General features: G+C 44.0%; 6 protein-coding genes across 6 annotated transcripts; 2 read left to right on the top strand and 4 right to left on the bottom strand.

The window, feature by feature from the left end:
* Window positions 1-741: 741 nt before the first annotated feature.
* On the bottom strand, window positions 742-1,806 carry JR316_0010374 (uncharacterized protein; the record flags this gene model as incomplete). The annotated part of the gene is made up of 6 exons (XM_047896042.1): window positions 742-825; window positions 886-944; window positions 1,004-1,197; window positions 1,361-1,487; window positions 1,558-1,694; window positions 1,742-1,806. The coding sequence occupies 6 exons, from the start codon at window positions 1,804-1,806 to the stop codon at window positions 742-744; spliced, it is 666 nt and encodes a 221-aa protein (XP_047744087.1).
* A 7,106-nt stretch (window positions 1,807-8,912) lies between these two features.
* JR316_0010373 (Lytic chitin monooxygenase) lies at window positions 8,913-10,010 on the bottom strand (the record flags this gene model as incomplete). Its single annotated transcript, XM_047896041.1, has 2 exons — window positions 8,913-9,635; window positions 9,936-10,010. 2 exons carry the CDS (start codon window positions 10,008-10,010, stop codon window positions 8,913-8,915), a joined length of 798 nt encoding a protein of 265 aa, XP_047744086.1.
* Window positions 10,011-11,166: 1,156 nt separating this feature from the next.
* Window positions 11,167-12,063, top strand: JR316_0010372 (uncharacterized protein; the record flags this gene model as incomplete). Its single annotated transcript, XM_047896040.1, has 1 exon — window positions 11,167-12,063. One exon carries the CDS (start codon window positions 11,167-11,169, stop codon window positions 12,061-12,063), a length of 897 nt encoding a protein of 298 aa, XP_047744085.1.
* A 1,191-nt stretch (window positions 12,064-13,254) lies between these two features.
* On the top strand, window positions 13,255-14,229 carry JR316_0010371 (uncharacterized protein; the record flags this gene model as incomplete). The annotated part of the gene is made up of 4 exons (XM_047896039.1): window positions 13,255-13,358; window positions 13,409-13,786; window positions 13,845-13,992; window positions 14,044-14,229. 4 exons carry the CDS (start codon window positions 13,255-13,257, stop codon window positions 14,227-14,229), a joined length of 816 nt encoding a protein of 271 aa, XP_047744084.1.
* A 2,970-nt stretch (window positions 14,230-17,199) lies between these two features.
* On the bottom strand, window positions 17,200-17,607 carry JR316_0010370 (uncharacterized protein; the record flags this gene model as incomplete). The annotated part of the gene is made up of 3 exons (XM_047896038.1): window positions 17,200-17,214; window positions 17,326-17,530; window positions 17,576-17,607. The coding sequence occupies 3 exons, from the start codon at window positions 17,605-17,607 to the stop codon at window positions 17,200-17,202; spliced, it is 252 nt and encodes an 83-aa protein (XP_047744083.1).
* A 933-nt stretch (window positions 17,608-18,540) lies between these two features.
* Window positions 18,541-19,282, bottom strand: JR316_0010369 (uncharacterized protein; the record flags this gene model as incomplete). The annotated part of the gene is made up of 3 exons (XM_047896037.1): window positions 18,541-18,665; window positions 18,862-19,013; window positions 19,077-19,282. The coding sequence occupies 3 exons, from the start codon at window positions 19,280-19,282 to the stop codon at window positions 18,541-18,543; spliced, it is 483 nt and encodes a 160-aa protein (XP_047744082.1).
* Window positions 19,283-22,728: the final 3,446 nt, after the last annotated feature.

Below are 22,728 nucleotides of genomic sequence, written 5' to 3'. Positions count from 1 at the left end.
AAAGGGATATGCGATTATCGAGGTATCGATGAGTTACGAAGAAGAAGCTTGTCAAATTAGGACCCTTCAAAGTGCTGCTTGCTTGTGTCAGTGATTCCCAAGGAGTGAAGCAAGCTTTCATGATGTGACTATGTCGGGTGTCGCCTGAGCTCTCAAGCGTAAGAGGGTCAGCCAGCTAACAAATAGGGAGCTCTGTAACTTCGTTTCTGAAGGGTTCCTGTGCAAACAGAAAGCAACACATGGTAAAGAAAAAAATGAGAAAATTCAGAGCGTAAGTGTGAATGGCACGCAACTTCGGACTCTGTCTCCGATTGGAGAGGGTTTTTGTTCATGTATATTCTGATTCATAAATAGGGTACAATGGAGGCCGAGGTGTCTGTGCTCAAACGCCCGTGAAGATTCAAAAGTTGGCGAGCTTTATTTTGAGGTTGGGGATGTTTGATGCTAGATTAATTTATTTTCTAGAAGGAAGGAATGCCAATGAGACTTGTTGGAAGCAAGTTAAACAATGTTGATGAAATAAAATATCTCTCAAAGAGAATGTGATTGCAAGTTTATTCATTGTGTGCTAATTTGATCACAATCCTACCGAAAGACCGCTATCCGACTAAATTTTGGCCTCGAAGAGACTTATTATAGCGCTCTCGAGCCATCGCGGACGGCGTGCGTGAAATTCCCACGCACCCAGCCATCGATATCGCGGTAGTATAAGCCGGAAGAAAAAAGGTGGACGCTGACGCATCACCTTAGTCTGCCGGCTCGACCTTCGATGACTCCCTCGTTCCCTACAGTAGCTGCAGGTCCGCGCTGAAGCACATCTAGCACCTGTGAAAACTGCCAAGGTACTCGTCAGATTGTTTACTTGTGAGGGAACAGAACACTTACGGTATTGATTTTGATCTTATCTTGGGCTCGTGAGGTCGTGCACCCGCCACCGTCGTCGTCTAGCTAGCAGCTAGATTGACGAACCGGAACCCCTTGTCCTTCCTCTTCTTGCGCTCACGTGTAACGCTGACACCAAGGCCCCCCATGCAACTGGGTACGTGGCCTTGGACCTGGGAAGTACTTGGAGCCGGCTGCTCCGGTGCAATGGACTCGTCCGTCCATGTACCTGCGTTGGTATGAGGCATTTCCCCTTCAATGGATTCATATGCCCTGGGTGGCCACTCCAGGGCATTGTTCAGTCCATATAGATTGCTGTGGGAAATTTCTCATCAGAATCCTTCATTCTAAAGGATAAAAAAAGTCAATGACCACATACTTGTATGTTGCATCCATTGGATCCCTCTGGACCCCGCTACTTTTTATGTTAAAAATTCTGGTCAACATCTACTGCTGGAGAAGGGGCAGGTACACATACCTTCCATGTGCGTTTGGCTCACTGTGATCGTGCTCGACAGGGTGATCCCCAGAGCATTGATCCTCGACGGTTTGCTGTTCGCCTGTGGATAAATTGTTACTGAAACCTTCTCCAATAGTACGTGAGACTACATCAAAGAAAATCATAGCAAAAATCATAAGTCAATAAGCCCAAAATCACAATATATCAGGACATACAGGTTTGGTAGTCGTTCGTATACCGATTACTCGAGCTCGGCAAAGAGGACTGCGGCGTAAAGGGCTCATTCAGGCTATTGTAAATGCTGAACTCATTAGCAGTCGCATATGGATCATGTATGCCATGTCCATAATATCTATGGATTCTTAGCATATGTGAAACTGATGCGCGAGCAATGCTTACGATTGTGAGGGGCCTGGTGTCGATCCCAAATTCTGGTTTTCGGTAGGGAACACCGATGCTTCCATAAAGGAAGACGGATAGTCGCCCCTAAATATCGGGGCGCGGTTCGTTGGCCACGATGAGTCTTGTGGCAAAATATTCCACCCTGATTCAGAGTGTGCTGGAGGGGACGCATGGGTGCTCGCTGACGAGTGTGATCAGTTATGCGTATGATCAACAATGAAATTGTTATGAAACTGGCTCACCTTTCCAACTATTCAGCCCCAATATCTCTTGCTCAGTGAAGGGATAAGAAGATTGCCGTGGATCGAGTGACTGTATCTCTTCTTCAGTCGCTGGATGGAATAAGGTGGCATCAGTGGACGATGTTGATAGTGGTGGATATGACGCTGAAATGGGTGTTCTGTTGGGCATATCTTGCTACTGTACGCAATTCAAGAACTTACAGTCAAATTCGGCAGTACCGGAGCTTTCAACATCCAAACCTGATGACGACGAGGATACCGGCATATAGGAGTCGGATAATACTGCCACCGTATTTGGATCACATTGGAATTGAGGCAGATATCCAAACCCGCTGTATTCCTGTCCCAGTAATTGTTCCGAGAGTGATCCCGGTGCTACTACTATGGCATAGAGAGTCAATCAACATCAAGCATTTGTCCCTAAAATTGTCTGCAATACTCACATTCTGATTCAAACATGGAATCAAAGGATCCTGGATGAAAAGTGTTCGAAGGGATATCAAAGGATTCTTCTTGGTACTGGGCCATTGGGATATACGCAAAGGAGTATGGTGCGATAGGAAAGAGAGAGAATGGTGTGAGCAGGGAAGGAACAGAATTTTTCCCTCAAAACATAGGAATCGAGTGGCGACACACAAAAAAATCCCAGGTTCATTACCCAGTGCCGAGTGTCGAGCTTCTGACTCACTATTTAGTCGTGTATCAGCGCTGCTGCTGTCAAAATCAATTTTTCTCCCACACATACACACAATGAGGCAATATGCCTCCTCTTATTTTCCGCCACTCGGATTTGGGACACCACAATGGAACCTCATGGCAAGCAACATAGTCCTTCTTTTAACCTCGTGGCCGAGTGACCTGTCTGTTATCTATTGGGCTTTGACATTTCTTGCCAACAGATTATGTGTACAACAGATAATATAAATGAAGTGTTATTACATCGTGAGTGTGTATCCTAGGTCTGTTGAGTCCCATCGATTACTATCACAAGTGCTCAGACACTATGCCTAAATAAGAAAAAAAAGATTTCTTCTCGGCAATGTTGTTCCATTGTTCTTCTCTCATTTGTGAAAAAAGACCGGTACAAGATCACCGTCACAAGAATCTGCTACCAATTGTCTCCTTGCCCGCTCAAAGATACTGAAATCTTATTAGACAATGTGCTCTCTATCACTATGTATAGGGTGTAGAAAGTGTACCAACAGACAGCTCCCCAGGCTAGGTCATTTCGTCTTATCAGATTTCTCGGGTTGACACGGGATCATGTGTCAGACGGGGCTTATAAGAACGTCATACAGGATGTTCGTTCAAGAGACACACTTTTTTGCGTGCCAGCCAGCATGTAACAGCCGTGTCAACAGCTTCACAATTTCCTCATATATTGTTTAAACATAGATTAGATGCCGTCATTGTATTCACGTATGTGCGTCTATCAGATATTCTGAACGAGGGCCTCTTCACGTAGAGTGCTCTCACACAACGCCCTCTGTGCTATTAATATTACACATGACTCCGTTTGATCCGTCCTCCGCTATATGTTAGGCGTCGAGATACCCCACGGAGGTTTTGTCGGTCGAAGCGTCTGCTTACATGAGGAAGTGCAAGAACACATAGTCGATTTGTCTGAACGTGTGCTCTGAACATGTGCCTGTGCAGGCGCAATACTTTTTAACTTTTAACTAAATGCCTGTGCCGGCCGGTTTACATAATCCAATTTTGGTTCTCAGCACGGGTTAATCCGATTCGGATTCTTTTGACAGGGGCAAATACATTGTTAGCCACGTCCTTCATATCCAGCAACGACACTCGACTCACTGGAACATTTGGATCGGGGCATCGGATTACATAGTCACCGTGAATCCTATTATTTGTTCTCATGCATGTCATGCAGACCAACGACACTGAAGGAAGCTTATTGGTCGTGTCATTGTTTATTTGCCTTTCCCTGACACGTCGTGTTCACTTCATCCTTCGTCACAACGGGTTTAGGGGCAGGCGACAACAGTCATGGTCCTACTGCTTGCGCTGAACAGCAACAGCAGCGCAGATGCGTCTCATACCATAACCCACATCTCCGAGTTAAACTTTGACCATTACGAGTAGGGCACCATGGGAGTTTTGGAAAGCAGCGGTGCCGGCAGTAGCCACCGTACCGCAGATATCCTGGATTCAATGATATTCTCCCAAAGCACTGACGTCGGTGTAAGGGATTGACGCACTCCCTCAGGTGACGTGACAAGAGACGATGAGGACGCCCAGAATAATGAGGTATCGTCGTAAATTTTGCTGTGATCTTACAGTTATAGGCGCCCGTTTGTCATGCGGCGCGTAAGCTAGGGAAGGGTGGTGTGCTGTGTCTGTGAACTGACTCTTTAATGAAAAGCTTTAGGAACAGCCGGTAAACATCTCGCACCAGTGACACACATCTTCCGTGATATCAATTTATACCACTTCCTACCTTTGCTGTCGACTTCACTCCTCTCCTCCTTGTCCAACGCCTATTATTCCACAAATTGTCCGGGGATGGAATTGAAACGGGCGCAAACTTCCAACACCGAGAGTATGATTGCGTATCGCTGCTACTCAGGGCTGATCCTATGAAAATAAATCATGTCATGATATTTTTCAATGTGCTGAAGGCTTCAGGTGGCATTTGGCATCGAAAGCTCCCTGTAACTTGGCGGTCGTCATTGCAGTCTTGTCCTACCAGCATTCTTCCCTTGAGACATCAATGAACCAACCCTGACGCGCTGTTTCTTATCGTCCTACGTTGTTGGCTGCTTCTCCCTGCACCTCATATCGTCGGCGGTAGAGTTGGAGGCAATGGTGGATGAGGAAGAGGTAGGTTTGGTGCATTTGTGGTTGTTGTAATGGGTATTTTGCGTTCTGATTAAGCCGATATGGTTCAGTTCGTACGACGCAAAGTCGTCTCCAGATCAATGAGTTCGCCACACACACAACATGGCCAAAAAAACCGACACTCGTCGTCGCGTTCCGACGCCGCCACACTTCTTCAGGATCTCCTTTACCGCCATCCAGTGCTCATTAAAACTATCTCGGACGTCCACCTACATAATATAATTTATCTAGGCCTGCTATTATAGCACGGAATGATTGGGATGAATATATGCATAATGAATTGAATCAATCGATGTACAAACGACAGAAGCTAATCCTTTGTGTCTACCTCCATTGGTCCTTCCTGACCCCTTGAGCATATCTTAACACCCATAGTGCTGCGCAGCGGCATTGGAAACATGTATAGAGGTATCCAAATCTGCCGCAATGTGCCTAGGCTCCCGTATAGCCCTGTCAATCATTGGAAGCTGAATAGAGACCAAATATATGCGTAACTGTGGTTGATTCTGTTTTATGGTTATCGGACATCAACAATCTGGCCGCCATTAGCGTCGTTGCCAAACCCTGATATAGATAATGTTAGCTGAATCAAGTAGAAACAAATGTGAACATATAAATGTCTATACCGGCATTGTGTTCAGTAACATGGCAAAAAAGTCTCGTACAAGAAGCAGGGTGATGGCGGGAAACGAAGACGACGGTGCAACAAAATGTGTTATCGTCCATAGCAATATAAAAAATGAGGTTGCTGAGGATGACTCGACCATAATGGTAACAATACGAAGATATCTTCCTCTTGACCGTGGAGTATTCCTAGACGATACAATTATTTTGAATGCAATAAGAGATGTAGTTAGCATTGTCGTGATGATACAGCTGGCCATGGACGTTATTGTCAAATTGTTTGTCAGATTGGCAAAGTTTGGCTGGCCGAGGAAAAGGTTGATGTTGTCGACGGTTAAAATAATTATAATCAAGAGGGCTAAATGTGCGTATTGAGTATCTCTGTTTCCTCTTCTCAATACCGTTACATACCAGACTCCAAAGATAACAATAGTAAAGGTAAAGCAATAATTGTGATTGACTGACCCCAGACATGGTAGCAACGCCAAATCTTCCATATGCTGTATCAGGAGGTTGTATTGTAGAGGATACTGATAGTGACTCACTAGTAGGCCATCGTTTATAATTAATGATATAGTCGTAAAGACTTGCGGCACTACAGGAAACCAGATGGGTACTAATGAGTACCAAGTCCACCAACTCCAGTCCAAAATTCTGATAATTGATAAATGATCAAGGCTATACCATTGACATATCCAGTATGCCAGGCATGCGATATATAGCACAGATAACATGGCAGCAACTGCACGACCACTTGCATTTGATTTATCCCTTGATACTGCAAATGAGACGTTAGAATGCTAATGCAAAGGTAATATGGCTACATACAACTTTTATGCATAGTCAACGCGTAGAGCATTGTGTAAACCCCTGTTACGTGTTTGATTAAACTTCTGCAATAATAGAATAGTATATGAACAGTACCCATTAAGAAGCTGTGAGTTAAAGGAACATGAACATTTGAAACCCGAAAAGCGTAATCTAATTCATCATGTGTGGGTTCAGTCAACATGACTGAGGGCTAATCAGAGTCAAGATTTAAATTGTACATTATATAGTAAAATTGGGACATTCGGTTTCTCACAATCACCACAGATCATATCTATCAAGCCATTGCACCACGCTCGTTGATATGGAACCATCATAAAATACCATCCAAAAATGATATCATCAAATTCCTACACATCGAAGTAAATATTTTTCGGACAACACAAACCCATAAACCTGCCGCTGTACACATAGAAAATTAGACGGAATATTGGTATTTTCAATACTGTGTGTCTGTTTCAATGAAATGAGACTTATTTTGATATATATACAACACTATTTTATATTAGATACAATCGCATTGAGCTTGATGAGAAACGTTCAGCAACATGATGTCGGGGCATGGTTACGAGTATAAATAGACATTGAAAAAGGATAATACGTTTGTCCCGATGAGGTTGCCTCACGCTGGCGAGGTTATATTGAAGGAGAGACCTGACAAAGAATGTGATTCTAAACAAAACCATCAGTTCTTGCCTATGCACTTATGCACTTTGATAATTACCGTAACAATGGATACCAGATCAGACCCATCTTTCTCAAGACAACAAGTCTCCGAGATATCCCTTTCTAGTAAATGTTATCAGACTGATACCAGCACCGGTATCTTGTGTTTATCATCAATGGCTGTGCAAGAAAGCGACACTTTGCGTTGAAATCGCAGCTCAAGGCCATGTCTTTTGTAAAGGACAGTTGGGTACCCGCGTTCTACACCATCGCATCCGTCTTTTCAGAGGTTTTGTACAACATCCAGGTGGTTCTCGTCATTGTACCGGATGTGTGTTTCCCTGGCGGTTGTCCAACTTGTACGCTGTGCACCTCTAGTGCTGTGATCACGCCGACTTTAGGGGCAGGCGACAACAGCCCTGGTCCTATGACTTGCGCTCAACTGTACCAGAAGCGCAGATGTGTCTGACACCATAACCCACATCTCCGAATTAATTTTTGACCATTCTCAGCAGCGCACCGTTGGAAACTCGGAGAGAAACAGTGCCAGCAGCAGGCATTGTACCGCAGATATCCTGGATCCAATGATATTCACTCAAAGCACATGCGACGGCGATTGGGGGAGACGCACTCCCTCCGTTGGCGTGGCAAGGGAGGATGTGGCCACCAATGAGCTTGAGGTATCGTCGCCAAGTTCTCTGTAATATAAGGTTATATGTGCCCGTTTGCATGCAAGCCTTTCCTGTCGACTTTATCGTCTCCTCGTCCAGCAGTATACACAGAGCAATACCTATCGTACCAAAAATGGCGGGCATGAAATTGAAGTTCCTGCCGATTGCTCTTTTTCGTCCAATGGTTCTCGCAGGAAGGGTGTATGCGGGACTTGAGGTCTCCTGGCGCAGTTTTTCACATTCAAACTGTTAGCAATGATGATGTTCAACGTTTGATATCTAGGTCGTGAGGTCGGTCGACGTGGAGAGAGCGAAGTCCAAGCGCCCAAGGGACGCAAGGGAAAATCGGGTGATAAGGTGACGACAGTGGCGAGATTAGAGATGGGGTAGACTGTAAGAATGATGTGAATACTGTATTAGAGTACATGACGATTGTATGCTCTGTTGAATGGGTATGTATAGCGCACCTTAATACACAGATTGTCGAACCCCGCTTTAACCTCCCGCCCCAGTATCCAATGTACTTCTGCACTTCTGCACTCCCAAACTTTGTAGGCGAGAGAGGGTTCTGTGTGCGTAGCTGGTATAGGTTTGGTAAGCTTGTGCAGTAGGTCGAGGAGTTCGGGAGAGGAACGAGGGTGAAAGGGACGGAAAAAAACTGAAATGAGCAAGATGGGCGTGATTGGACTTACCAGACGTACTCCTGAGCCAATGATTATCCACCGTCAAAATATCCAATTGAGGTGTTTTCTGTCTCCTTCCGCTGTACGTTGTTGCGAGTAATCGTCAAGTTCATGGCCTACTTATAACGATGCTTGCAACCCGAATGCGTGGGATGTCACCAAAGTTCTGTGACACAGTAGTAATAAGATAGTCAAGAAAGGGATCATTGCATACTCTTTTAGACGAAGTACACCTTCATAGTTTCATTTGAACGTCTGGTAGTTGGTCGTAGCAGAATTTCGTCGGCTTTGCGTTTGTATTGCAACCGAGTTTCCCACGGGCTATATTGTATCTCCGCTTTAGCATAGTTACTCCGACTTGATGCACGGTGATACAATAATTGCTCATTAGATCCCACTCACATGCGTCGATTTGATGATTTTGAAATCAATTTTGTATTCTACTATTTGAAACGTACAAACTTTCTTTTTACTGTCTTTTCAATAACTAACTCGAACTATAAAATTTAACGACCAACTATGTATAATCGGTCAATGAAAATGACAATGGAAACACTCTCCGTTGCTACGCGTGGGAAGGGAAGGAGTGGATGCTTCAGGAATGTGGACCCTGGATGTAAAATTTTTTTTGGATAGCTTTCTGTGCACCGGTGTGACTCGATTCAGCACTGGAATAGGCCGATCGGTTGACTGAATTCTCGTGTCTGGCCGAATCATGGAAGCCGGAGGGCATTGAAACAGGCGCTGGTGTGGCGACTGCTCCAGGAGTGGCAGTGGCAGTGGCAGCATTTACAATCAGTAGATCGACACAGGAATAGAAAGCGTTCTCAGTATCGCCAATTGTCCATCGTGCAAGGACTGTCTGTGCCCCTTTGATCCCATTCAGCGGTACCATATGGGTGAGGGTTGCCGGAGGGGTTTGGTTGAATGCTTGATCTGAATATAGCAAGGTGTTGTCCTGAGTGATTACAAAGTACTCCCAAACTATGGTCCTGTGCGGCGCAGTAATCACCCAAGTGAAGGAAAGTTTCTCAATGTCTTCTGGGACGGAGAAGTGGAGGTTCTCGAACAAGGAATTATCATTAAGTTCGTGAAATCGTTCTCCATCTCCATTACAGCTGAAGGACCCTGCCAAACCTTCGACGCTCTGTGGCTCGTACTGGACGTCACCGCAGTCAGGTACTTGACCATAGAGGCAACGTGCTTGACGACTGGGCGGAAAATTCACAAAGCCGTTTCCTACAGCTGGGGCGACGGAGTAAAGTATTGCCAAGGCAAGCAACGCAAGGGTCATAAAGTTAATCATGGAATGCGCGTGCTGTATTAAAGTATATATTAATAAGCCCCGGGAAGAAAGTATTCAATGTGAGAGTAGAGGCTTACTTAGCTTTGCGGAGTATGTGTGCTGACCTGGTCTGTACACAGAACCAATGTTTGTCTTTTATACACTTCTTGAACTCTCAAAAATGTGCAAAAATACTCCCTTACTCGTTTTAGATCTTCAATTTGCTATAGATTCTGTACACCAAACCAAACAAGACTGAATCCCATTTCATAAAACCCTTGAAAGAACACACGCCATTAAGTCGTCATGATTCCCCAAGGTCCTAATATGAACCTTAAGATATCCTTCATAGCTTAGCCTGTCTAACCTCCTTTCAAAGACAGACTTAATGGTACCGGTTGTCCTCATATTGTCATAAAACAGTGCCGCATAACAAGCTATGATATAGAATTTCTGCTCTATCTACCAATTTCTACAATCCCCTATTTGGTTTCTGGCACGATGGTGCAGCCTAAACATAGAAATTTGATCTTCATCGTCTAACACCAACATGATTTCCCGTTTGTAAATATAAACCGCGGGCGCAGTAATTCTCCGATCTTACGAGTGCTATATAAGTAGCTCGTTTGTAACATGGTTAACATTCTCCCATGCTCCATGCGTTTAGGGGTTGTACCCAAAATATTTGTTATCAAAAAGAAGAAATTCTTTGGATCGATTGCATTATGATCACTAATTGCAGCACTGCATGCTTCTGTGGCATTCCGCCAGTCAGGATTAAAACATATAAATCAGGTTGAAGCGATTTTGGAGCTGAACCTCCAGGTTCCTGGAATGTGGTCAATTCACTTGTCTCTATATACAGCTTGCTGTCCTAAATCTATCGCTTGTCACAAGACTAACCTTAGCAGAGCCGACATCCCAGACTCATCAGGTATAATAATTCACATCTCCGGGCTACTGGACAGCTGTCTGGTGGGGGTAGCCTCACTAACCATGATATTATGTTGTGTTAGGCGGGATACTCCCACGTATTAATGGTGAGCGCTCAACGGTAATAAAGGGATCATAGAAGCGGACACATGTAGATGTGGGATGCGGGGGTTTGATAATGAATTATCACTGCAGAGTTTCTTTGATATATTTGAGCTCCGTTTGCGAGTGGGCGTTCGAATTTTTGATCTAATCACAGGGGCTGTCAGGGTACGTATTGGTGCCACCCCTATCCGTTATCGTTATCTGTTACGGTCCCACGCTGTCATGCCTTGTTCTATCTTTGTGTTCGGTCCCACGTCTATCGTTCTCCTGTTTCATCTATTGATAGTTGTCATATGTCGAGTACTCTGGTCCGGGAAGTAGTTACTCCGGTCTCCATGTATATATAGGGTCCTGGGGTCAGTAGTCAGACCCCAGCTTCGATATCAACTTGGTCTTTGGGCATTCTTCTCTCTTGACTTAAGTCGATTCCTAACAGCATATCGAAGCTACCCAACGTTGCCCTGGTACTCTATCCACTGCAGCGCTCGTCTACTCCACTCTACCTTGCCCCCACCTACTATACTCTATGGCCGACCCTCCTTCGCCTTACGATGGGTTCATGACGATGTCTCTCGACGACCGTTTCGCCCTCCTCTTTAGGGCGCAGCAAGTCCGGTTTGACGCTGATAAAAAGGTTGATGACCGACTGTCTGCCATCGAGTCTAAACTCGAACGCCTCACAGCCTCCCTACCCAAACCGCCTGCCGCTCCCACTCCCTCTGCTCGCGCACCTCGCGCTCGACGCACCTCTAGGAAGGAACGCCCGGCTGCACCTACCTCTACCCCTACTACAGGGCCCCCGCACTCCCAATCCATCCGCTCTACCACTACCAAAGCCGCCCTCGAGAAGATCGTTACTACCCTGTCTATTGCGGACGAACAGGCTGGCCACGTCATAGGGCGCGCGGGAACTGGCTTACGCCAAATCCACGACATCTCGCATGCAAAGATCTCAGTCTCCCCCGTCGTCACCTCCGGTTTGCGTGCCGTCACTATCAGGGGCACCGCTCGTGAAGTCGGTGATGCTCTCTCTGCTATCGGCAAGCGGATTGCCCGTCGTCGCATCCGCAACCCTAGGTCCAAGAAGCCTAAACAGCCTCCTGCGCCCACTGCTGCCCCTCCTACCCTCGTCGTTGAACCTCCTTCTCCTACTCCAACCTCGAGCTCTACCCCAACTACGCGGACACCCCGTTCCGGGACGGCTTCTCCGCACTCGCCCACTCCTACGGCTGTTGACACTCGCTCCAGCCCATCCTCGTCGCTTGCCCCTGGTTCGCCTATGGAGGTGGACGCTCTCAGGGCTCCGCAGCAACACTCTGACGGTTACTCTCGCCCCGGGCCTGTTCAGCCTAGGGAGGGAATTCAGACCGCGCGTCGTGGCGGTGGACCGCCTCGTGTCTTTGGTGCAAACCGTCCACGGTGAAGACCAGGTCGTTGGGACACCGACCTTTAGAGGGGAGGTGATGTCAGGGTACGTATTGGTGCCACCCCTATCCGTTATCGTTATCTGTTACGGTCCCACGCTGTCATGCCTTGTTCTATCTTTGTGTTCGGTCCCACGTCTATCGTTCTCCTGTTTCATCTATTGATAGTTGTCATATGTCGAGTACTCTGGTCCGGGAAGTAGTTACTCCGGTCTCCATGTATATATAGGGTCCTGGGGTCAGTAGTCAGACCCCAGCTTCGATATCAACTTGGTCTTTGGGCATTCTTCTCTCTTGACTTAAGTCGATTCCTAACAGGGGCAAATAGAAAAATAAGTGCACGCAAGTGCATGCAAGTGCATGCAAGTGTATGCAAGTGCAATGCAAGTGCAGAGTCGCGTGTGACAAATGTGCCAATATGTCACAATTATTTCCTCGGGACTAAGGTGCCGGTGCATGCCGAGTGAGGAGAACATGCCATGTTTTGCTCGTACAACTGAGGTCTGAGGCAAATGAACAATTTTTGCTGCTAGCATTAGTTTTGAATACTGCCTCTGTTAGACTATTTATTCTAAAATATGCTTCAGACAGTTTGTGCGCCATTTTATGTCACATTGCACTGCCAGGGATGTGTTGTCACGGACTTGTGATCTGTCGTCACATGGACCAATGAACTCGTTGTAAATACACCTTGTGCCTTGGAGTATGATCAAATGAAACATAAAACTTACATATTTCGGTCTGTGTGGTGTACCCATTCTCCCGAATGGTGTTTTTTATTCTCTTTGGGCAACTTGGGGCGAAATAAATTGAAAATAAGTTTGAATATTCTCTCTACAATGATGAGGTACTACATCAAGCAAAACAATGTCTGCCTGCTAAAACCTCCGCTATTCGGATTAAGCAATTGGGTAACATTAAAAAGTATGCTTATAGCTGGAGATTCTGCTGGCAATTATACAATAATTGACTCGTCTCCGATAACCTTCTAATTTATGTCACATTTATGTCACATGCACTTGTGTTACACTGCACTTGCACTGCACTGCACTTGCGTGCACTTGCACTGCACTCGCGTGCACTCACGTGCACTTGTTTTAGTGGGCCACCGCGGAGCGTGGCATGACGAGTCTTTACGATTCAGCGTCACGCTTTGTAATAATATAATATATATATAATATAATATAAATATGTCCAACTTTGACGTGGATATCGGTGCAATGGACAAAGTGATATTCAGACTCCAAGGCATAGTTAGCGACAAGATGCTACCACCAATGGCAAAGCCTGCTTCGTACGTCCACTCCATTGAGGTGAATTAATTACAAATGAGGACTGTTACAGCCGCGACAGAACGGTCAAGCAACAACCATATTTACGTACCGCCATTGCTATCACGGGACTCGGAGACATTGTGTTCAATAAGGTGATGGAAAAGCTAGAAGAAGTTTTCCTCCGTTTTGCAAACAATTTTCCCGCGGACAGCGTCAGCGGCTATGACCCAGTTCTTCACAAAGACACGGGTTTCAATGTTTTCCATGCGCATAGCCAATATTTCACGAAGGTATCCGCATATCAAGACAAATCTGACAACATAGGTTTTCATCCCCTGGTCAACCCTGATAACGTGTTGGCGTCCATGGTAGGGGACAGTTTCATCCACGCAATCGATAACAAGGTACAGTTTCTTCGTCGGGATATACTTCCTGACGGAACAGCCAGGTATGTTTAGAAAATACCAACAACACATCACAACCAAACTAATATCATGTTGCAACAGATATTATTCTTATAATCCTGCCTCCATACGAATTGGAGACATTGTCGAGATCAGTGTTGCCTTTGTTGCATTTCCTGCCCAAGGAAACAAGTACAAATTTGTTGTCGCTCTTCGCGGAATACTTGTCTTGGACCAGGAGGCAAGAGAGGTAAGCAATGTTACATTGAACAGTCTCATAGCCATTCATAACTTCCAACAGAAAGCTGATATTCTCAGAATGCGGTCGCGCTATACTCCAGCGAAAAGACAGGTTGCTGTTTTGTGTAGAACAAAAAGGCAGCTGTACAAAGGTCAGATTGACATTGAAGACACGCAACAGAGGATGACACGTATGTGCTTAAATGAGGACACAGTCCACAATAGCAATACTATGTCCCAAGATTAATACATATGTACATAGAAAGACAAGGATATCATAAATGTGCTGAACAAACAATCAATCCATTTGCGTGAACATTGTAAATAACAAGGAATAATTTGTCAAGTCATTTTCATGACAGAAATTATCTGAAGGTGTTAGTTGGCACCCCATGGGAGAATCCTGCGTACACTGTATGCAGAATATTCCCACACTCGGCTGAATATCGGCGAGGAAGTCCGTGGGAGAATTCTGCGTACACTGTACGCAGAATATTCCCACACTGGGCTGAATATCGGGAGAGGTTGACTGTGGGAATATTCTGCGGACACTTTACGCAGGATATTCCCACGCTCATCCGCAAGTCAAACTTACAAATTAAGACAAAAAGAATGAGGACGAGAACACAAGTTTATTTCGAACAAAAATTTGACTAAGGATGGAAGAAATTACAAATATCCATTCCACAAGAGGCTTTGTGGTTGAGGGCAATGCAACCAAAAAATATCTGCCTTTCTGGATAGCAAATACAAAACAGTTGCATATACACGGTCATCTTTTTGCCTACATTACAGGAATTAAATTGACAAATACTAAAACTAAAGAGCACACACCTTATACCCCTTTCCCAGGATTTGATAGCTTTTTTGACACGCTTGTGTAATTGGTAAACATCTGCCGCTGTGTAGTGAAAATCTAATGCGATACCGCTGATGTGACGGACACCAAAATGCAAACAATCAAATTCATTGAGCAACAATGCCCACGAATTGGCTTCAACAAAGGAAGTCTGATTTGCTTTGGGTAAAAGAGGCAAAGAATAAACCCAACAATGCCTGTCACCAGCCCGTCTAATCCCAGGAGAGAACAACTCTGGATAAGGATCGTAATCCAGCACAACAAGAACATGACCACGAGATGAACTATACCCAACATTTACGTTGTCCCTGATAGACTGTATTCTGCTTTGGATATGGCGGTCCATTTTCAAAGTTTGCAATGGAATGGAAAGAACAAATTTCAAGCCATGGGAATGATATTTTGCAAGAAATTTTTGCCCGCGCTTGAGGTCGGCAGAAGGTTGCAACAGAGAGACTTGATGTCCAAAGGTAGCATTTGGATACAAGCTGTACACCTTCTCAAAGGTAACAAAATTCATGACGCCGGCTGCAGTAGAACAAAATTGAAGTTAACATTGTTTTGACACATGACATTGGGGACATACTGCTATGATACCCCAAAATGCATTCTACCACTGATTGACAAGTCGTAATCAGTTGGACAAAAGAACCTTGGCACCATAGGTTAACAACCACTCCAGTGGTATTGTAATGTCGATGAAGAGGATGTTTCTGAAGGACGATTTTTTCCATTTTCAAAATTTTTTCCGCTGTGGTGTTGTCCGGATATTTGGGATGCGGCATGATAGTAAATCCAATGGACATCATCCAGGAAAGAACGGGAAGAGCATATCTGTGCTCGACATACATGTCCATGTCACCCGGAATCCATATATTAGCACGATTGATTACGAAACTTTATGTAAGTAAAGCGAGTTCTTTTATCCCCACAACCCACTGTACAAAAATATGTCCTTGCCAATTGTCCCCATCAGTAAATCATTAATGCCATCAAAATTGCGTGATTAATACCAGTTTTTTACTTAACCGTTATGCTTGACTTAATAATCGGTTACTATCATAGAATTTCTGTTAGTTTTTGTTCCTACCAAGGGAATATGGAAATTAAAATACTAGATATTAGCTAGGTAGATAGGTTAGCTGCCATATGGTAGAAAACAAAATTAGATACCATTACATTATGACTTTTTAATTGCAAGTTAAACATTTTGACACAGATAATCATCGCTCATAACCAAAAATTTTATAATAATGACCTCATTCAACTGATTTAAGGCCATTAATTAGTCACAATCAATTACATACCAACTGTTTTGCATGCTTTATACACCTCTAACGGCAAGTAGAGGTAAATAGAATGCTTTATTGTTATCAAAAAAAATTTAGCATGAATGACTAGCAGACTGTGGTGGCATAGAATAAAGAATAATAAACATTATGTATCTAGCTATTATCTTTAATGCCACTTCAAATAACTTGTCATATTAAACTTGTTGTGCTGTTCATACTGGCCATGAATTAATAAGCAGACTGTAGGAATAACTTGCATATAGTGTATGCAAGTTATTCTCACGGTTGCCGCACTTTGCATTGAGCAACTTGAACTTCTCTGGTAATTCCTGATATATTACTGAGATGCATTGCATATACTTTAGGTAAAATACAAGTATTTTTGGCAATAATAATTATTTTCAGTCCTAGTTTAGATGATCTTATTATATTTTACTTGCTGTGGTGTTTGTACTGGCCGTGAATTAATAAGCAGGTCGTGGGAATATCCTGCGCACACTGTACGCAGGATATTCCCACGGTCGCTACACTCAATTTGCATTGAGCACTGGCCACTTTGGTCAAGAGATGGTCATTTTGAATAATGTTTTCCATGCATTGAATGTATTTTGGGGAAGAAATAATGCACTAACACTTGCAAATTATGCTTGAAATATGTTTCCACACAGCCAATTGTGTTCACAGCAACATCAAACTATGCCAAAAAGAAATATGCGCACCAAACAAATGTTTTTGCACACAATATTGTTTCACTCTTGATGCACTTTTCAAAAATAAGAAAATTATATTTATGGGAAATATGTCCCCACTTGGGCAGCCATACACATGAGCATTCTTCCATCAGTTTTCCATACGGGATTCTCCCAGCAGATCTGGAATTCTTCAATATTTAGCAGGTATGAAAATTATAATAGACAAGTTCTTCCTTACAATTAGGCCTTATAACCTGTGCAGCTATTTTTTGTGTCTGACACAACTAAGCTTGTAGTAGACCTAAGTCATAGTAATTAATCATAACCTTGCCCAGTATCTGGCTGTGCATTCAGAACATATTAATATATATTAACTATGTTATATAAATCTAGATTAAAAAATATTTTATACAATTGTGAGATGTAAAGTCTTGTCATGCCACGCTTTGCGTTGGACCACTAAAACAAGTAAAATGCAAAACGGTGGAACCTGAAATAACCAGGCCAGTCTTGAACTGGAGAAGACGAAACAGCAAATGTTCATTGGGTTTGAAGATAGGAGCAAATAAATTTTTGGGACGGAAGGCGCGGCGCATATAGCCCGAAACGCGGTCGTTTAGCTCCTTGCAAGTCCAAGAGAAACGGTAGAGGGTTTTCAGATCCATCTGATCCATGTACACATCGTCCATGGGAGGCGGAAAGACTCTAAAAAATAAGTAATAACCAAATGAGATAAAACAGTGAACATACTGTTGGAAACGGGGGGATAACGCGGAAGCCATGGGTAAAACAGTGCAGAGAAAAGTGCATTGTCTATACTACGTCAATAAATATATTAACCGTAAGCCGATAGACGCCCAACGTAGGGGAAGAACAAATTGGTATGCGTGAGAAACAATCATGAATCAGAAAATCAAATTCAAATAGTACAGAACGCCCAGAACCCAAGAACGCGTAATTATTTCTATTTGAACTCTGATTGATGAAGCTACCGATATCAAGGAACGTGTGTGCCTGCACAGTTCTATTTCCAACCTTTCAGACCCATAGTTCAAAGAGTGCATTTGTTCCATCTCTAAGTATTAGTACAATATATAAGCACGTTGGCTAGACGGTTCCACATGGTTTTAAAAATTAAACAACAACGCAAAAAAGTGAATTGAGTAGGACTATTGTTGTTGGGTATAATTAATTTTATGGAAACGCACATTCACATTGTGATCAAAACAAATCAAAAACAACCTTTAAAGTAACCAATGGTAAAAAGAAGTCGTAGAATGAATTGGAAAGGGGTTGCTTAGGGGGTCCGGTGACCGCTTAAGGAAAATACCGATAGCGGTAACGACATTGATCGCATCAATAATATTTTGATGGGGACAATTGGCGAGGACATTTTTGCTCGCTGGGTTGTGGGGATAAAAGAACTCATCTTTACTTACGTAAAGACTCGTAACTTGCGCGCACTTGCATGCACTTGCATGCACTCGCACTGCACTCGCATGCACTCGCACTGCACTGCAGCACAGCCACCGTGCACTTGCATTTGCACGTTTTGCACTTGCGCACTTACGCTGCACTTATTTTTTCCTATGCCCTAATCACAGCATGCACAGAGGGTACATTTGATTAGGACAAAGGTAACACATACCTTAGAGTCATATTATGGGACAGCCACAACTGAGTCGGCCACGGTCTTTACTTTCTTAATCTGGATATCAGATTCCTATGGTTTCTGACACATTTTCTCCAGACAAACCGCCTGGTGCACCACATCTAACAAACCAGGGGTCCGTAAAGCTTCTTTCATTGATATATACAGAGTTTACCTTGAAGGGAAGAACTATACGTTCCCAGTGGTTTCACAGGAAAAGAGTAATCAACCAAGATATACACGCCATTATATTTTTTTGTACCACGTCTTATGAGCCACTTCGTCAACTAATCTCTGCGTAGTGGTCTTTTTCGAAGGTTATCCTTGAGTTCCATACCAAAATCCCGAGTTTCTAGAACTTCCCACCAACTGCTTCATATCTTACAACGGAGGCACGACACAACACATCCCAAATATGCGCCGGTTCCGCCACTGTCCCAGCCACCGTGTTCGAGATCCCTACAATTTGCAACACATTTATCGTATCCTTCAGGGCATAAAAATGTTTCGTTTGGCACTGTTTCACCGTTGGATTTACTTTATTGCATACGGCATGTTAATCAAAGTTAAGAAACGTTAGACAAGCAACAAGTGTCTCACCTGGCATCATCCACCCCAGTTTGCTTCTGTGCGGTGAATGAAGAGTCGGCAGCCAATTTGGCGCTTCCGACATTGCTGCACGCGACTTCGGCGGCCTTGCACAAGGTGTCGAGACGGGTTTGAGCTGATGCGGTTTGAGCCGTCGCCAGGAGCGCGGTGCTCAATAAAACGGAGAAAGGAACGAGCATTTCGCGTTGTACTCGCATTCTAGAGTTAAGTGATGGTGGCTACGAGGGGAGAGATTGTTCGAACACTGCAGAGGAATTTGCTCTGTTTGTTGGGATTCAGTCGTTCGATATTGCCAGTTTATATACCGTTGGGCTGACATCTTAATATTTTAAAATCAAATATTTATTCCGCCATTGGACTTCTACTAGTATGGATGGTGACTCTGGAATCTTGATGCCATTCTCAGTCATAGCATATTTCAGATCTGTAGTCATCTTGGATAGTCCTGTAATTATGGAAGGACAGTATGCGAGTTAACGGATAACATAATTTTTCTACCACACCAGTAAAAAGGCCCGCAAAACCAAGTATGCGAGTGTATTGTCCCGCACACGAGCTTACGAAAAATAAACCTTGCTCAAGCATTGCAGCAAATCTGTCTTGTCAGTTTTGCAAGCTATCTGACAATAAATTTTAGTTGTATAATCTCTTTTGCGTTTGCACTATCGCTCGATTCCTGTGCATATAGCAGAACCTAAGTCATACTCTTCATAGTGTACTTTGTTTGGTGTGATCTGGAATATTTTATCTTACATCGAGATTTGGTCAAGGGCAATGAAAACTCCCATGCAGTGTCAGGGTTAATTTTTTAACCAATATAGTTGTTCATTTGTCTTAGGCTGTGGATATTAAAGAGTCAATTTAGTATCACCAGTGGTTTTCGGACAAAGCAATGGACCGGAAATATTCTGATGTGGGATAGCAGCAGGTTCACGGTGCTTTAAACTTCAAATTTCAAAGGCTATCCCATCGCGATTTATCGGTATGGGTCGGAATATCGAGTCTGTGACTCAGAAACTACAATGAAAGAGATCTATATTCAAGATTGATTGGATGCTTAGTTACTCTGCACATCTTGGGGTCGCTTGCCTTTCTGAACTTCCGAAGATGTTGAGGCCGTATCAGAGTATTAGATTACTGACATGAGTATAATTTACTCGTCAGCAAATCAGCCTACCTGTCACCGTGTTTGCAGAATTGTCCATTGAGCACACAACCTGAGAGACATACCCACGATCACAGTGAGATACCACCTCATGAATCTCTTGTTTTGCAGTTAATTTCCGGTGCAGAGTTTCAACTATGTGATAAGCCGCTTTCACATATTTTTGCGGCTCAAAACGTACGATCAGAATACATGAAAGCCTGACTGATCAACACGATGGTGGATAGGCATCCAAATCATTAAGAAATAGAGGATTACCTACCAGGGAAATCAGAAACATGGAACCGTTAAACTGGATGATCAAAATTATCTATTAAAATCTCTCTGGTCCTCACGCATCAAACAATGTGAAAAAGGTGGGTATGGCATATACACCTTTTTAGTTCATTGCCGCACTACTTAATTGAATGTCAAGTTTACCATGTATTAGAACATTCAATACAGAAAGCTACAACGATTCGTCTGACTTGAGACTGTTGTACAATCCCACGTCGCACGTTGGAAGAGGCAGTGGTGGTGGGGCAACTCGAGCTTGCTGAGGAGCTGGTCACAAGTCCAAGTCCGTTGGCGGCGCTAAGCGCATTTTCATGACGTCGGCTGCAGGCGGCTAACCCATGCCGTATCATACACGGTGCCAAAAACTGTGCACAAAACGAAAAATAAACAATGCTGCATTCGGCGTTCTGTTTCACCGTACACGTATTGGATTAGGCCAAGGTACCACCATGGCAGGTCATTAGTAAAGACTTCTAATTTGATTTTTCATTGTCAAATACACGACAAGGCTAGACCTCAATGATGTGTCTGAGTTGGCATACAATTGAAAGGTCGGCCTGACTCTGTTCAACGAGTACATTGAAATAGAAAACATAATATCGGCCTTCAATCCCGCTGCCGTGTCATATGTGGGAGGGTTCGTTAACTGCAGCATAAGGTGATACTACTTGTATAAGGATTTCCTCTTGAGCATGGAATCAAGGATCCAACAATAACATATTTTCTCGCGAACTAAACGCAAGAAGCAATAGAAAACCGGTTCTTGTAGTCGTTACACTTGTGGTTGATTGGACATACATATCTGAAAGGTGCATCGCCCTGAACCGCCAAAAGCCGACTTGGACGAGCATAACTAAAAGAGGAGCGGGATTAACTCAAGCCAGAACAAGAGAATCATCATGGGGGCATCCTTGTCTGGAGGTCAGATGAGGAACGCACGGCCAATCAGTTGGATGAATTCTAGAAAGCAATCACCACCGACAAAGAGCAATACTGACACCTCAAGGCTAGCGATGTCAGGCGTCGCTCCTAGGCATGCTGCGGGCGTGCCATATATATCATAGGTAAACAAAAACTTTGAACGCACCTGCAGACATCTCACATCACAGTAACACACATCTTCCGACATGTGAGGGTATATTGTCGTACCTCAGACGAATTCAACATGACAGCAATCACGAAATATCAACACTGAGCGTATGATTGTGTATAGACGCTGCGGAGGGCTTATCCGCTTCAAAGAAATGATGTTAGATCGGGTACAGAATTTCCATTGGTTGTATTCGTCATGCTTCCCAGCATTGGGCATTGTCATCCGCTATTAGCAATCGAAGGAGGGATGTATGCGGGTCTTGCGGTCGTCTGTTGCAATTTTGAATTTTCCCAGTGGCAAAGGCGCTCTGTTTGATGTAAGGTCAGTGGACGTAATGAGAAAAAAGTCGAATGCCCAAGGATAGAAAAAAGGAATGGGGCATTGGTAAGGTAGACGGGGAGGCTCTAAAGAATGACATGAATACCAGAGCCACGGGATTAGCATGGATGTCGATCATAAGCGTTGTTAGAAGGGTAGGTGTGGCATACCTTAGTACTCGTAATGTCAGACTGCACTTTAAGGTCCCGCTTCACCCTAAATGATCACTTATTTGCTCCCAAACGTGGGAGGCTGAAGAAAACTTTATGCCAGTAGCTAGTGAGGCGCGTAAAGACCTGTGTGGTCAGTGTATGCCCTTGACGGAGGAGTGCGGGTGATGGAAAGGGACGGAGTGGAAGTGGAATGGGTACAATGAGGGGGCGATTGGATATATTGATAGGCAGGAATAGGCAGGCAGTTTTGGTTTCAAATTTGGGAAACGGTGTGTTTACTATATTGTCAAGTTACTGTACTTAGTAGACGCACTCATGACAAAATGGCTACCCACCCTCAAAATATCCAGGTAGCCTTCGTCAAATGTCGTTGCGATTAGGAGCCAAATGCTACTTTCAACACGAAGGCAGTGGCTTTAGCCGGAAGGGAATGTGCATTCTGTGAATGATACAATAGCGCGTGAGAGTCTCATACCTTGGAGACATAAGGTTTAGGAGGTATGAGGTGCTTATGTGTGGGTGGGAAATCGAATTTAACAGCCAAGGGGGGAGGGGGAGCTGACAAGGTAAAGCCACTGTTCTTACCGGACGGCATGGGTACATACAATGCTGACACTG

Source organism: Psilocybe cubensis, chromosome 10 (assembly GCF_017499595.1).
Source record: "Psilocybe cubensis strain MGC-MH-2018 chromosome 10, whole genome shotgun sequence".
NCBI classification, from domain to species: Eukaryota; Fungi; Basidiomycota; class Agaricomycetes; order Agaricales; family Agrocybaceae; genus Psilocybe; species Psilocybe cubensis.
Note: the sequence above shows the minus strand (reverse complement) of the source record. Positions and strands in the feature narration are given on the sequence as shown.